This window comes from Alosa pseudoharengus, unplaced genomic scaffold (genome assembly GCF_046254945.1).
Source record: "Alosa pseudoharengus isolate Yale_2024_CS ecotype anadromous, Long Island Sound unplaced genomic scaffold, YU_APseudo_1.1 YU_APseudo_1.1_scf_1, whole genome shotgun sequence".
Taxonomy (NCBI): Eukaryota; Metazoa; Chordata; class Actinopteri; order Clupeiformes; family Clupeidae; genus Alosa; species Alosa pseudoharengus.
Window position 1 is genome coordinate 2078213 of NW_027468564.1, and position 14721 is coordinate 2092933.

At 39.0% G+C, this 14721-nt stretch overlaps 1 protein-coding gene across 3 annotated transcripts in view; it reads left to right on the plus strand.

Annotated features, from left to right (window-relative positions):
• LOC143120223 (uncharacterized) overlaps positions 1-12825 on the plus strand; it is a 42487-nt gene extending 29662 nt beyond the window's left edge. Inside the window, exons 2-5 of one of the 3 annotated variants that reach the window (XM_076281362.1) lie at positions 228-548; positions 1626-2389; positions 2918-3161; positions 10109-12825. In XM_076281362.1, the coding sequence (XP_076137477.1) occupies positions 269-548; positions 1626-2389; positions 2918-3161; positions 10109-11718 (2898 nt within the window). In that variant the 5' untranslated portion in view covers positions 228-268 and the 3' untranslated portion in view covers positions 11719-12825. The remainder of the gene's footprint in view (positions 1-227; positions 549-1625; positions 2390-2917; positions 3162-10108) is intronic. The other 2 variants (XM_076281361.1, XM_076281360.1) reach the window with 2 other exon arrangements.
• The last annotated feature ends 1896 nt before the right edge of the window (positions 12826-14721 follow it).

Here is a 14721-nt window from a genome sequence, read left to right on the forward strand (position 1 = left end):
AAATGCTTCAGATGAAATAATTTGGCTGACCCCCTGCAGTACCCTAGGGGTCGCGGAACCCCGCTTGAATATCACTGTTCTATTCCTTATGTAACTACAGGGTATAACTCTGGATGAAATCATCTTTAGTTTAATCTAATCTAAATCTAAACTAATTTTTCTAAACAAATTGTTTGTTTTTAAAATGAGAAGATTTTTTAAAAATAATTCTACTCCCTGTGTAACAGGTTATATCTCTGGATGGGATCATCCTGAGTCCATCTGGAACATGGATCTCGGACTGCTCTTTGCTGAACCCCAGCAGATGGACCTGAGATTGACGTTGAAAGAAGACGTAGAGGAGGAGGAGGACTATGGCCATATGATTCCCTGCAAAGATGAACAAGACCAAGAAGAAAAGCCCTTTGCAGAGCTTAACTGTAAAACTGAAACGGACTTATCCGACTACAATATTATTTACAGTGAACCACTACAGACAACAGCGAAGATTGAGGTGAAGGTCGAAGACGAGGATGAGCATCTACAAGAGTATGATTGTCTGCAGGAAAGTAAGTTATTTCAGACATAAATCCCTCATATGTTGTGTCAAATATAAATGGTAACCACTTTCCTAAATTCCTTCATCTTTCTCAAAGGTGCGATTTGTAGGATTGTTACCGAACGCTCTGTAGGCCAAAATCAAAACACTGGTAAAAGTTCTCAAGACTACCAGACGCGAGCCTCTTCTGGGTTGCCAGATGTAATGAAGACTTCGCTTACGTATAGTAGACCTGCAGCTGCTTCAACGTTTCTCCAACCATGACCCAGCTACACATTACGGAAACAGTGAAAACAAAAAATACCTCTCTACCAACGTAACATATTTAGCTGAAGTTAGCGATGCAGATGAAGTTTAGCCTAGGCTACCTGTTGTGGAGAAACGTGGCCAGCCCTGCGTCAGACTTGATATTCTTCGTTTGAGGAAGACGTCACTGGTGGCTAGTTAGTTTGCCGTAATCGTTGTGAAGTTTAAATGAACTGTAAGGTTGCATCCAACCTGTAAAATACAGATGTTCAGAACATAGTAACATTTAGCATATGATGGAGGTAGCTTTTAGCTAGTTGGATGGCAGTAGGCTAATTAAAATACCAATGTTTCAAAGATAAGGTTCATCAGAATCCTGGGATATATGCCCGCTTGACAACGGCAGAGATGGAACTAGCGACTGGCCTTTGGTCGTAGCAACCATCCATTTAGATTAGATTAGATTCAACTTTATTGTCATTGTGTACAAGTACAAAGACAATGAAATGAAGTTTAGAACTAGTAATGGCAGTTAGTCCTGCAAGTTTAGAAATTAGTTGACATCTGTCAGAAAAAAGTAGTTCTAAAACAAGACAGTTTTAGCGATTAAAGCCTTTAAATTATAACAGGAAATGAACATAACGCAAGTGGCAACAGTGGAATAAGCGGGATAATGGACTCCAGGGATGAATGCACATCGGAGGCGTTTTACAACCTCGACTGCATTCATTTCTGCCAACAGACCACCGTGTCGTCCATTATCCCTTACATAATGAATTGCTGGAGGTAGAATATCTGTCTGTCATTCTAATTCTTTGAGTCTCTATGGTTACTCCTCCAGGTGTATCAGAACATCCACATGTAATGCAACAGAAGATCCATGGACAGAATGATGAACTCAATCTGCAGCTGCAAGAAAGGCTGCACCACTGCACAGTCTGCAGGAAGAGTTTCACAGCCCTGAAAGAACTCGAGAAACACCAGAAGATGCACTTAGTAAGGGTGAATGAAAAGCAGAACTCAAGCAATTCTCATTATGAAAAGATACCTACGACAACCAGAAGTCTTAAATGCCACATGCGTAGACGTGCTAACATGAAGAATCATAAATGTGGCCAGTGTGGAAAAGCATTTTCCTACCCATCAAATCTTAAAACCCACATGATGCTCCACACTGGAGAGAAGCCTCATAAATGTATCCAGTGTGGAAAAGCATTTCAGAACTCTTCAAATCTTAAAGCCCACATGATGCTCCACACTGGAGAGAAGCCTTTCAAATGTACCCAGTGTGGAAAAGCTTTTAGAACATCGCGATCTGTTAAGCGCCACATGTTTACACACACTGGAGAGGACTCTCATATATGTGTCCAATGTGGAAAAACATTTGCGTGTTTTGAATATCTGAAACACCACATGCTTACACACGGCGGAGAGAAATGTGTCCAGTGTGGAAGAGCATTTAAAACATCCGAAGATCTTGAATGCCACATGCTTACATGTACCCAGTGTGGAAACATTTCTCCAACGTCCACAGAACTTGAATGCAAGCTGTGTGAAAAAACAACAACAACAACATCCACACACGCTGGGGATGAGAAGGATCAGGTAAGAAGCGAATGTGTGCTGTGCAAAAAAAGTTGTTGCAAATATTAAAACTCACATGCTTACACATACTGGAGAGAAGCCTCAAACATGTGAACAGTGTGGAAAAGCTTTCGCACAAGCTCGATATCTTAAAACACATATGCTAGTACACACCGGAGAGAAACCTCATAAATATGACCAGTGTGGAAAAGCTTTTGCACAATCGGCAAATCTTAGTAGCCACGTGCTAATGATGCACACTGGTAAGAAACAACAACTGGAAAGCAGTAAATGTCAAACACCAAATGTGTACAAATCCATGTTACACAAAGTGTAAATATGTGACAAGAAATGTTTTTGCTTTATCCATGAAATGATACATGATTTACTTTTGTTGTTTGCCAATATCATTCAATTGAGTGTTATAACCTTATGGTTTGCACAAAGAAACTACACAAGAGGGGAAAAACATCAATGTTTGTAGACTATCACTATACATTTTTATATAACAATGTAAATAAGTGTCAATGAATGTTTGCTGAACCCCAGCAGATGGACCTGAGATTGACGTTGAAAGAAGACGTAGAGGAGGAGGACTATGGCCATATGATTCCCTGCAAAGATGAACAAGACCAAGAAGAAAAGCCCTTTGCAGAGCTTAACTGTAAAACTGAAACGGACTTATCCGACTACAATATTATTTACAGTGAACCACTACAGACAACAGCGAAGATTGAGGTGAAGGTCGAAGACGAGGATGAGCATCTACAAGAGTACGATTGTCTGCAGGAACGTAAGTCATTTCAGACATAAATCCCTCATGTTGTCAAATATTAACGGTAATCACTTTTCTAAATTCCTTCATCTTTCTTAACAATGAAGTAATAAGTGCCCTTTGGGGATCGGCAGCAAATCTGCTAATCCTCACAGACTGACATTTGGTTCTGGTGCATTATCTAGTGTCTGTCCGAAACTTAGATTCTGTCCATTTACAGTTTACATGCATTGAAAAAGTATGGTTTTGGTCAACTAAGAGAATAATTCAGGGTTTTTTTTAGTATTATGTAATGTAAACATTAAACAATAAGCTGTTCACATGAAAATGTAAACGTATCTTTGTCGTCTGAGCGAAAATACAACAGGTTTGACCTGGTGTAACGGGCAGCTAGGAAAAGCAGCGTTAGCCAGCTGATCTGTAAAGAAGAGGTACATGCAGCCTTATAGCACCGTTTACTGCTCTTCGAATCACTGTACAACGTCATTTTTGGTACTATACACTATAAGATAACCTAATGGGGTGGGTGCTTGTGTTTCTTTTTTTTTATTTTTTATATTTATATTTTTTTGGCCTTTTTATGCCTTTAATTTGATAGGACAGTGGAGAATGACAGGAAATGAGTGGGAGAGAGAGTCGGGGTGGGATCCGAACCCGGGTACGGTGCAGGTGCCCCAGCCAGTTGCGCCACAGCTCGGGCCGTGCTTGTGTTTTTTAAGGAAACCACCCTCTTGGTTTGTATAGAAATGAATACTAAGTGACACATAGGCGAATAGCCTAGAAATCTAGACGCACCCTAGCGGCGGCAAATTAATTTGCTCAGCCTGTACGTCTAGTATCAAACCATAGGGATTTCTATTGGCTGACGCCGTGGACGTCATCCAATCACAGCGCTCTATTTTGTTAGAGAGTCTTAAGGCAGGCTTAACAGGATAACGACAGTCCTGCGACGGTGAATAACAAGGAAGGTGCCTATGGCGAACGAAGAGCGGTTGTTTGAATCGGCGTTGGCGTCAACTTTGGAGGAGTTGGACTTGTGCTTTTCTTTGAAAGTTGAGCAACACAATGCACTTAAGTCATTCCTTTCGAAGAAGAATGTATTTGCCGTTTTGCCGACAGGGTACGGATATGGTCGTAGCGCTGGTCTATTGCATGCCTATGCAGTTTGAAAGACAATTCTCTGCCCGCCCCTTGGATTAACCCTTTCGTGCCCGTGCCGAACATTCCATTTTTGGTGCTGGATGACCTCCTCACACAAAAAACCTTATTTCTTGAGTATAATACATACCATCAATGGGATATACATACCATTGTAATCAGAAGGATCAGTTCTATGAAATGATGTAAAATACATATGGTAATGTTGATATAGTAATGAACAGTATTTGAAAATCCTCTCCAAATGTATATCCGGAATTTGTCAAAATTTAATTTCATTCACATAAAAATGAATTTTCATCATATTTCTCTACAAGATAGAAAAAAATATAGAGTGTATGAAATGTTCAGCAAGTTGTGGGCTATTTAACAAAAAAAACTGTATTGGAATATCATTAACCTTTCAAAAGTTATGATATTTTTAGTGATCAGTGTAAAAAAATGCAGGAAACGGGATTTAGAATGTTGACAGAATTCACATTCACATTCACTTTCTCACCAACAACATAAAAGTATGCATAAAAACTAATAATCAAGTCAGAAACAATGGTTTAGATGTATTTGGTCTATAAGAATAAACCATTTATTTGTATATAAGCAAATGCTACAGTCAATAAGAATGACATTAAAAAAAACATACTGTACCTTACCAGTAATACAGGAAGTAAGTATACTGTATTCATTGAAGACCATTTCGGAAAAGAGACATAAAATACATTTGATTCAACAAATACAACTTCCTTATATAAATCAGTATAATATGAAAATTATATACATATATAAAATGTATTATTATTCATTATAAAGCTAGGAATACAATCAACATCACTCAAAACTCAATGTGTTCTAAACATTTGAACATGGATTACATACTTAGAACAAGCCTGTGGAGAATAAACACATACATACATATACACACAAACTCATACCCACACACACACACTTACAGAGGAGGATAGGGAAAGGTGGGGTGGGGAACCTGAAGGTTGAACACAGAAGAGCTATGACTCATTACTAAACGCATCCACTTTTGCAGAATGCCAAATCTGACAGCAATTTGTTTATCAATAAAACAAATTTGCCTACCGTTACACTCCAGGGCCATACAAGCTACTTTAGTTTTATTATGTACATTGTTTTATAACAAGCTCCTGCTGTACAGGAATATGTACTTGATGGAAAGACGACAGAGTAGTAGTTGGAGCAGCTGAAGGTGAGGCTGAAATTTCAACGGAAATGCCTACCAGCTGTTGTGATAGATTTCCTCCAAATTCTTTCTGGTTGTAGCTACCAAACCAAGGTTCAACACCAGATTCTGCATTGCATTGTCAAACTTGAAATAACAAGAAACTACTGACAACGGCAATGTCAATGGAGAAAAAGTGCTTTCTGGTATTCTGCGTTTTTTGGAGTACACAATATGTATTCATCATTTGGTCAATGTCCCCTGATCCCTGCCAAGACTTGGTTCCCCAGTAGCAATGGATATTAGGGAGGGAAGTGAACCCCATGTAAATGATCAATCCCAGAAACCTGTGAAACTCTTCTGGGGTCTTTGTCCCATGCCCCTGCACTGTTTGCATACGATGGCCTACTAAGCACAAGCTCCCATTCCTTCGGTTGGTAAAACCACATATGCCTGGGACAACAATGTGAGTAAAAAAGAACATAACAAGTCTATTTCACACAGTTTTTTAGTCTGCACCATCCTACGCATGGCACATAAATCTATACCTTCTTCCTCCATCCCCTCATGGTCTTCAGCATTGTGAGCGCAAGCTCATGAGCAGTCAGCTACCTCTTCAGGCTTGCGAGAAGGTCTGTGTAGGTCTTGTCATCCTCCATCTGAAACAAGAGCGAAATCATACAAATACCTTTATTAATGTAAAAAATAAAATCACAAAACTACAGATTTGTGCATGTATGTACACAATAGAAGAGGTAGCCTAAACTATTGAAGCATCCTCAGAATATACTCGAAATATTTCTAAGTAGGCCTATGAAAAGTCATTGTATTACACATGGGTTTAGCTACCCTAAATCTGATTGCCTGGCTGGCATCAAGATAAAGACAGATTACATTTCACCTAGTAACAAACTGCTGAAATGCAATAATGATATTTCTGACAGAATATGTGATTTCACATCATGTTTTCTATAACTAAATATTGGGAGGAGTTGTGCTTCATCTATTTCAAGTCATGCCATCTTAGAAAATGTTGAGACAAGCACGTCTGATGTTTGTTATTTAGAAGTTAGCAAGCTAAAATAGTTCACTACAGACTGCACTACAGATAACAACCGGAGGAAAGGCAATAAGTTAATTACATTTCTGACAGAATATGTGATTTCACATCTTATTTTCTACAACTAACGTTACATATTGAGAGGAGTAAAAATATCGCTCAACTTATTTCATGTAAGAGAACGCAACTTAGAAACGCGGCGCCCATTGATTTATTCAGCTTTGGTTTGCTATACTGTCTTGCCAATATAATGCTTACCTAACAAGCAAATTGGTACTAGAAAACAAACTTACCTACAGGTTATATACTAACAGGTTTTTAAATGAAACTGTCAAATGAAAATAACTCACATCAAAAGCAAACGATAATATTGCAAGCAGTTCAGAATTATACAGTTAGCTAAAGTTACGTGACGATGCACTAGCCCCCCGCTAAGCCATAATGTTGACGCTGATGAGAAAGCATATTACTGTCAAATAACATGATTTAAGGACTTCAAATTAAGATAAACCATAACTAGAACCGATGTAAAAACAATATTACCTCAGTTTATCCAGCTTTGTGGTTTCCAGTCGAGGTAAACTCCAACTTAAGTGCAGGTGGCATCCGGCTGTCCACGTCAAATGCACCGACTCAAGTGAAAATATTTTTTCAAGACTCATCTTCAAGTATCCAAAACATTTCGCGATAAACCCCTTAACCAATCATATCAAATTGAAGCTTATGTTGTCAGCATTACGGGGAAGATTCAGAAATAAAATCAGTCATTGGACAGCTGAGATATTAGATGATTGGTCATCGTTAAAATTTTAACAAAATTAGAACGGTCGGGCTTGTAAGGGTTAAGCGAGGTGAATGGTTCGATTCCAGACTATACATTTCAATGATATAGGATGGACCGCCAGGCTAATAGGCGGACACAAAAGGGCGAAAATAGGGCATGGGCCGTAATGGGTCACTTTACCTAACTAGCAAGCAGGCTGGGAAATGACATTTGTTTTCATGACATTGTGAACATTTTTGACTGATTGTGTAAGGTTACAGTGATGTTCTAAAAAAACCAACAGGGGTGTGATTCTTCTGTTTTTAAACGGAATTCCGTATTTTTTTTTGACTTGAGAATGAGACCCACGCAATTCGTATAGATCCAATTAGGGTTTTTTTAGGGGAGGGGGGTCTGTCGGTCAGATGTAGGCTATATTTCTGCATAACACAGGCCATCGTTATAACAGGCCGCTGACAATGACGACGGGTTTTGTGCTTCACATCTTTCCGAATATCACGCCGCAAGTAGTGTATTCCGTTTAGCCTACTAGTGGATTTCATTGAAAGTGAAAGTAGACGGGTTGATCAGCTGCGTTCTGAAGAATGCTTGATTTAAGTTCAGTGTGTGTGGTGCAGTTTCTTAGTAGAAGCCGTGAAACAGTAAAGGTCAACAAATTGATTTAAAAAGACATAATGTATGAAGTTTTTTTCCCCCCTCGTTTTGGCTTTGCATCGGGTTCGCTGTCATGATTTTCCGATAATAAATCTCGTGATGCTGATATTGAATTTTAATTTCTGCGCGTGTAAGCTGTGCTTGAAGTTAGCTGTGACAGACTAGCCTAACCTTACAGTTTTTCAAAGCCTGTTTACCTTAGGCCTACTACATTGTTTAGTTAACACCTTGACATTTCGCGTTTGTCCAGCCGTTCACCTCCGTGAACCTTGCGCCCCTTGTCTAAAACATATTTCATGATGCCATCTCACCGTGAGAAAACGTAACATTATGGTGACGGTGCGAGAACAAGGCTTTGGCATACTTAGTAAACGTCTTGCACATAATATTGAGCTGAATATTTAGTGGAAATAGCCTATACTGTAGCATTGTGCTGATAGATAAAAAGTAGCCAATTTAAAGGCGCAGTCCACATTTTAACCCTAGCTCTCCATTTAGTGTGTGCGCTTGTAGTGTTAACTTGTAGTCGCTTCGCCTACACAAGGCTAGCTTAAAATAGAGCCTACCATTTATTTTAGGAGGAGAGGTGTAGGACCTACAGTGTTACTTTGGGAGGAGAGGAATCGATGTAATTTGATTATCTTTGGAACTGAAATATTAACAACCTTCCAGTTGCAACCTGTTCAATTAGCATCAAAATATCAGTAGGCCTATCACATGATTCACTATTGTGTACGTAGGCCCAGAGGACTGTTAGGGGGCAGGCTATATATTATCATCAAGTAGTAGTATAGTAAATAATTTAGTCAACATTTTAACTCAAATTTTTTTTTAAGTTATAAACAAAACATGTTATAAATGGAAAAAATCTATGGTTCTGCGTCACTGTTGGCAAAATGATCATGATGGCCTATATATTTCAGCCATATTTGGTTTAGTCTTGTGTAGGTCTATAGGCTACATCTATTTTGCTCTATTATAAATTAGTTTTCTTTAGGCCTTATAGGCTGTATTGTAATGTATGTTTGAAATATATGTATCTCAATGTATCAATACTTCCCATAGAAGCCTGGGTGACGCATTTGATAGACATCCGTGGCACCCAATAAACGGATCTGGGCATTTTTTTCAAATACGAGAAAATTAACGTTTGATTCCCAGACCACGTCTCAGTGGTGCCGCTAGCCAGGCTATTTATTGGGTGCCACGGATGTCTATCAAATGCGTTTGTGCATAGCTCATCATCGTCTTGCTTTCCCTCTTGTTCTGTGATCGGTCCCCTATCTCGGGCGAAAATTTGCTCCATGGTCTCCAGGCTGCCTTAGCAGCGTGAATCAAATTGCGCGCAAGGCAGCATGGGAACACCCAGGCTAGGACCAGAATGAGTCAATTAAGTGATGCAAGTTACTGATTATTATGCCATGTTTATTATGTAGAATGGAAAAAAACAAGAACTTGAATTTGGGACACTGGTGGCTAGTTAGTTTGCCGTATTTGTTGTGAAGTTTAAATGAACTGTAAGGTTGCATCCAACCTGTAAATTACAGATGTTCAGAACATAGTAACATTTAGCATATGATGGAGGTAGCTTTTAGCTAGTTGGATGGCAGTAGGCTAATTAAAATAGCGGTGTTTCAAAGATAAGGTTCATCAGAATCCTGGGATATATGACAACGGCAGAGATGGAACTAGCGACTGGCCTTTGGTCGTAGCAACCATCCATTTAGATTAGATTAGATTCAACTTTATTGTCATTGTGCAGAGTACAAGTACAAAGACAATGAAATGCAATTTAGAACTAGTAATGGCAGTTTGTCCTGCAAGTATAGAAATTAGTTGACATCTGTCAGAAAAAAAGTAGTTCTACAAACAAGACAGTTTTAGCGATTTAAAGCTTTTAAATTATAACAGGAAATGAACACAACGCAAGTGGCAACAGTGGAATAAGTGGGATAATGGACTCCAGGGATGAATGCACATCGGAGGCGTTTTACAACCTCGACTGCATTCATTTCTGCCAACAGACCACCGTGTCGTCCATTATCCCTTACATAATGAATTGCTGGAGGTAGAATATCTGTCTGTCATTCTAATTCTTTGAGTCTCTATGGTTACTCTTCCAGGTGTATCAGAACACCCACATGTAATGCAACAGAAGATCCATGGACAGAATGATGAACTCAATCTGCAGCTGCAAGGAAGGCTGCACCACTGCACAGTCTGCAGGACGAGTTTCACAGCCCTGAAAGAACTCAAGAAACACCAGAAGATGCACTTAGTAAGGGTGAATGAAAAGCAGAACTCAAGCAAAAAACAGCATAAATGTTCTCATTGTGAAAAGATACTTAAGACAGCCACAAGTCTTAAATGCCACATGCTTATACATGCTAACATAAGAAATCATAAATGTGCCCAGTGTGGAAAAGCATTTTCGAACACTTCAAATCTTAAAACCCACATGATGCTCCACACTGGAGAGAAGCCTCATAAATGTATCCAGTGTGGAAAAGCATTTCAGAACTCTTCAAATCTTAAAACCCACATGATGCGTCACACAGGAGAGAAGCCTTTCAAATGTACCCAGTGTGGAAAAGCTTTTAGATCATCGCGATCTGTTAAGCGCCACATGTTTACACACACTGGAGAGGACTCTCATATATGTGTACAGTGTGGAAAAACATTTGCGTGTTTTGAATATCTGAAACGCCACATGCTTTTACACGGCGGAGAAAAGTGTGTCCAGTGTGGAAGAGCATTTAGAACATCCGAAGATCTTGAACGCCACATGCTTACACACGGCGGAGAGAAATGTGTTCAGTGTGGAAGAGCATTTAGAACATCCGAAGATCTTGAACGCCACATGCTTACATGTACCCAGTGTGGAAACATTTCTCCAACGTCCACAGAACTTGAATGCAAGCTGTGTGAAAAAACATTTAGAACATCCAATTATCTTCAACGCCACATGCTTGCAACACATACGTGTACCCAGTGTGGAAAAGTTTTTCCAACGTCCACAGAAGTTAAACTTCACATGCTGATACACAACAGAGTGAATTCCCATGAATGCCGCCTGTGTGAAAAAACAACAACAACAACATCAACAGAGCATAAACACCATACACTTCCACATAGTGACGAAAAACCTCATAAATGTGACCGGTGTGGAAAAGGTTTTGTACACATATCACTTCTCAAAAGCCACATGCGAATACACACCGAAGAGAAGTCTCATTTGTGTGCCCAGTGTGGAAAAATATTTCTAAAGTCCTCAAATCTGAAAAACCACATGCTTACTCACACTGGAGAGAAACCTCATGAATGCGTCCAGTGTGGAAAATCGTATTCGTACATTAGGAGTCTTAAAAACCATATGCGAACACACTCTGGGGAAAAGAAGGATCAGGGGAGAAGCGAATGTGTGCTGTGTGGAAAAGTCGTTACAAATATTAAAACTCACATGTTTCTACATACTGGAGAGAAGCCTCACACATGTGAACAGTGTGGAAAAGCTTTCGCACAAGCTTCTTATCTTAAAACACATATGCTAGTACACACTGGAGAGAAACCTCATAAATGTGACCAGTGTGGAAAAGCTTTTGCACAATCGGCAAATCTTAGTAGCCACGTGCTAATGATGCACACTGGTAAGAAACAACAACTGGAAAGCAGTAAATGTCAAACACCAAATGTGTACATTTTAAATCTCCCGCTAGGTGGCGCTACTCAATAAATGAGTCATAATGGGCTGCAACTCATATTTTCCACTAGGTGACAGTGCACAAGAAATTAATCTAAGACCAAATGCTAAGACACAATGGAGATTGTTTTCATTAATGTACTCAGTGGGGGAAAAAATGTATAAGGTTTGTTAGTTTTTAACAATTACATTTGTTTTATTTATTTATTATTAAATGGATACACACAGGGCCAGATTGTAGCACAGAGGCTAATTTAAATCGGTAGTCCCTGGGTAGGAGTCGGTGTCATGACTTCATATTCAACATATATATGCTAACATATAATTAGTTAATTTAAAACACCAGGTTGTTATATTCATATTTTTCTAAGGGTGGCACTGGAGAGAAGCTTCATAAATGTACTGACTGAGGATTTCAACTAAGTAACACATTTATAAGTGTATGAACTCTGGGGACATTTTGTTTTCACATTCTATAAGTGTACATCCATGTTACACAAAGTGTAAATATGTGACAAGAAATGTTTTTGCTTTATCCATGAAATGATACTTGAATTACTTTTGTTGTTTGCCAATATCATTCAATTGAGTGTTATAACCTTATGGTTTGCACAAAGAAACTACACAAGAGGGGAAAAACATCAATGTTTGTAGACTATAACTATGCATTTTTATATAACAATGTAAATAAGTGTCAATAAATGTTTTTGCTTTAAGTCAAGTTGAATAGATTCCAGTGTCAAAGCTGTAGGCTACAGTGAAAATAAAATCTTGTTGTTCCTAAGTTAAGTTGTATAAATATATGTTTGTTTATTGAGTTTAGTAGATGCTTTTGTCAAAAGCAGCTTACAAAGTATAACAATACAATAGTTAAAATGAACTAGATATACCACATAGCGATACATAATATGACCGCCGCTCAGTCTTGCACATTCTCTCTGCCAAAATTAATCACAGATTTCAAGATTCACCTAAGGGCTTCTACACACAGTTGCGTTCCATCAACGCATGCCAGTGGGTGTTCCCGACGGTAGCTATGCAAATGACTTGAAGTATAACCGTAATTTGATTGGTTGGTGCCGTCCGTCAATTGGCTTGATTGGCTGGTGCCGTCTGCCGGTGCAGCAACAGCTGAACTTCTCAACGCGAGCGACGGGAGAAACGCGACGCAACGGACCCACAGTTCAGTTCGGCAACGGATGACGTAATGTAAAGTGAATTGGATGCGTCTCCAGCACTGCAACGCACGCAGCTGTGTGTAGAGGCCGTTAGTGAATTGGCATCATGGCCTGCAGTGCTGAAATGCCTTGCAACTGACGACCTTTCTTCATTCTTCCTAATGGTATACTTATGTTCTCAAATTCTAGTTTTTAATTCATGTTTTGTTTTACCCACATAAAATAACCCAGGACACGTCAATAAATACACAACAAAAGAGGTTAAGCATGTAAGCATGGTCTGCCTTTTACTTTGAACATCCTTGGATGTGTAAACGATTTCTCAGAAGGCATGCAATTGCATACACAATTAAAGCATTTGAAGTTATTGAAGTTGGGATTTTGAAAGAAAAGTGTAGCAGACTTGGTGCAGGAAGACATAACAGATCTCAGATTGGATGCTCTCTTATAGCAGAATCGCAGGGGATCTTTAAAAGCATGACCAATGGTTGGGTCGCTGATTAAAATTTGCAAATGACGCTAAATGGTATTTTTCAATGAATTGGATATGTGTCCATAAGTAGACACAAAAGGGTGTGTGCCCTTGTAGTCTGTGCTCTTGGTCTGGGAGAAATTTTATGAATGGTGTATAGATGAATTAAATGATGAGGAAACAGGTCAGAGTATATTGATGAAATTAATCATAAGTTATGTATGTTTATCATTGCAGCAGCAAGTCAGAGTATTCATATGAGCCAAAAGGGAGGAGGAATGTGCTGGAGCCATTAAGTAAGAGAGACAGAGCTTTTAAAAGGTTGCGCACAACACTTACAAAAAGGGGCGGGATAATCAGTTGTCTTTCAAATTCCCTCTGCACGCAATAGGACAGCGGCAGCGCTATGAGTCCCATGCGTTTCCCACCAGCGGAGCTAGTTTGGTTAGTTCAAACGTTTGCCAACTTAATAAAAGCTTAACTCGTGTCACACTGTTCGCCAACAGCAACATCCATCTTATTTGTTTTCAAGTAGCAGGGAATTCAAGCCAATCCATTGCAACTCTGCCATCAATCATTATGTTAAGCCCACCTAACGACTCAATACGATTTCATTGGCCTGATTGAGTTTCGATTTCTGGAGCTCACAAGTCAACGGAGAGTTGCTAGACTTAACCTGACAATAGCCAGATGAATGTCGTTCCGCTTAGCTCCATTGTCAGGTTATGCTAGACTAGCCCTGGCAGCAAATGTAATTTGCTGCCGCTAGGGGCGCGTCTAGATTTCTAGGCTAATGGATGACTGTTTTAAGAAAAGAAAGGAAGAGATTTTAAATGCTAATAAAGACATTCTTAATTCCAGAGAGGGAAATATGTATTAGATACTGAATTTAGTCAATCAGAACTTAAAATGGCTTTAGGTAATACGGGATACTCTTCGCCAGGATGTGATAACATATGTTATGTAATGATTAGAAATCTACTTGATAAATTCTTAGAAAAAAATCTTGAATTTTTCAATAAGATATGGCAAGAGGGGAAATTGCCAAAAGTTTGGAGAAGGGCAACCATCCTTCCATTTTCCAAGCCAGGAAAGGATTCTAGCAATCCAGAGAATTATAGACCCATTGCTTTTTTTATCACATTTAGGAAAACTAATGGAAAAGATAGTGGCACGGTTAAATTATTTTCTAGAATATAAATGTCCATTTAAAAAATATCAAACAGGGTTCAGCAATAGCAAATCAACTACTGATTCTCCCATCACCAGAGTCTAACAGTGAATTACTGAAAGGTAAGAAAGAGTATCCAAATGAACAAAGTTTTGCAGCATACTGCCAGGAATATTTAAAAACATCATTCTATGTTAAGATTACTGATGGATTAA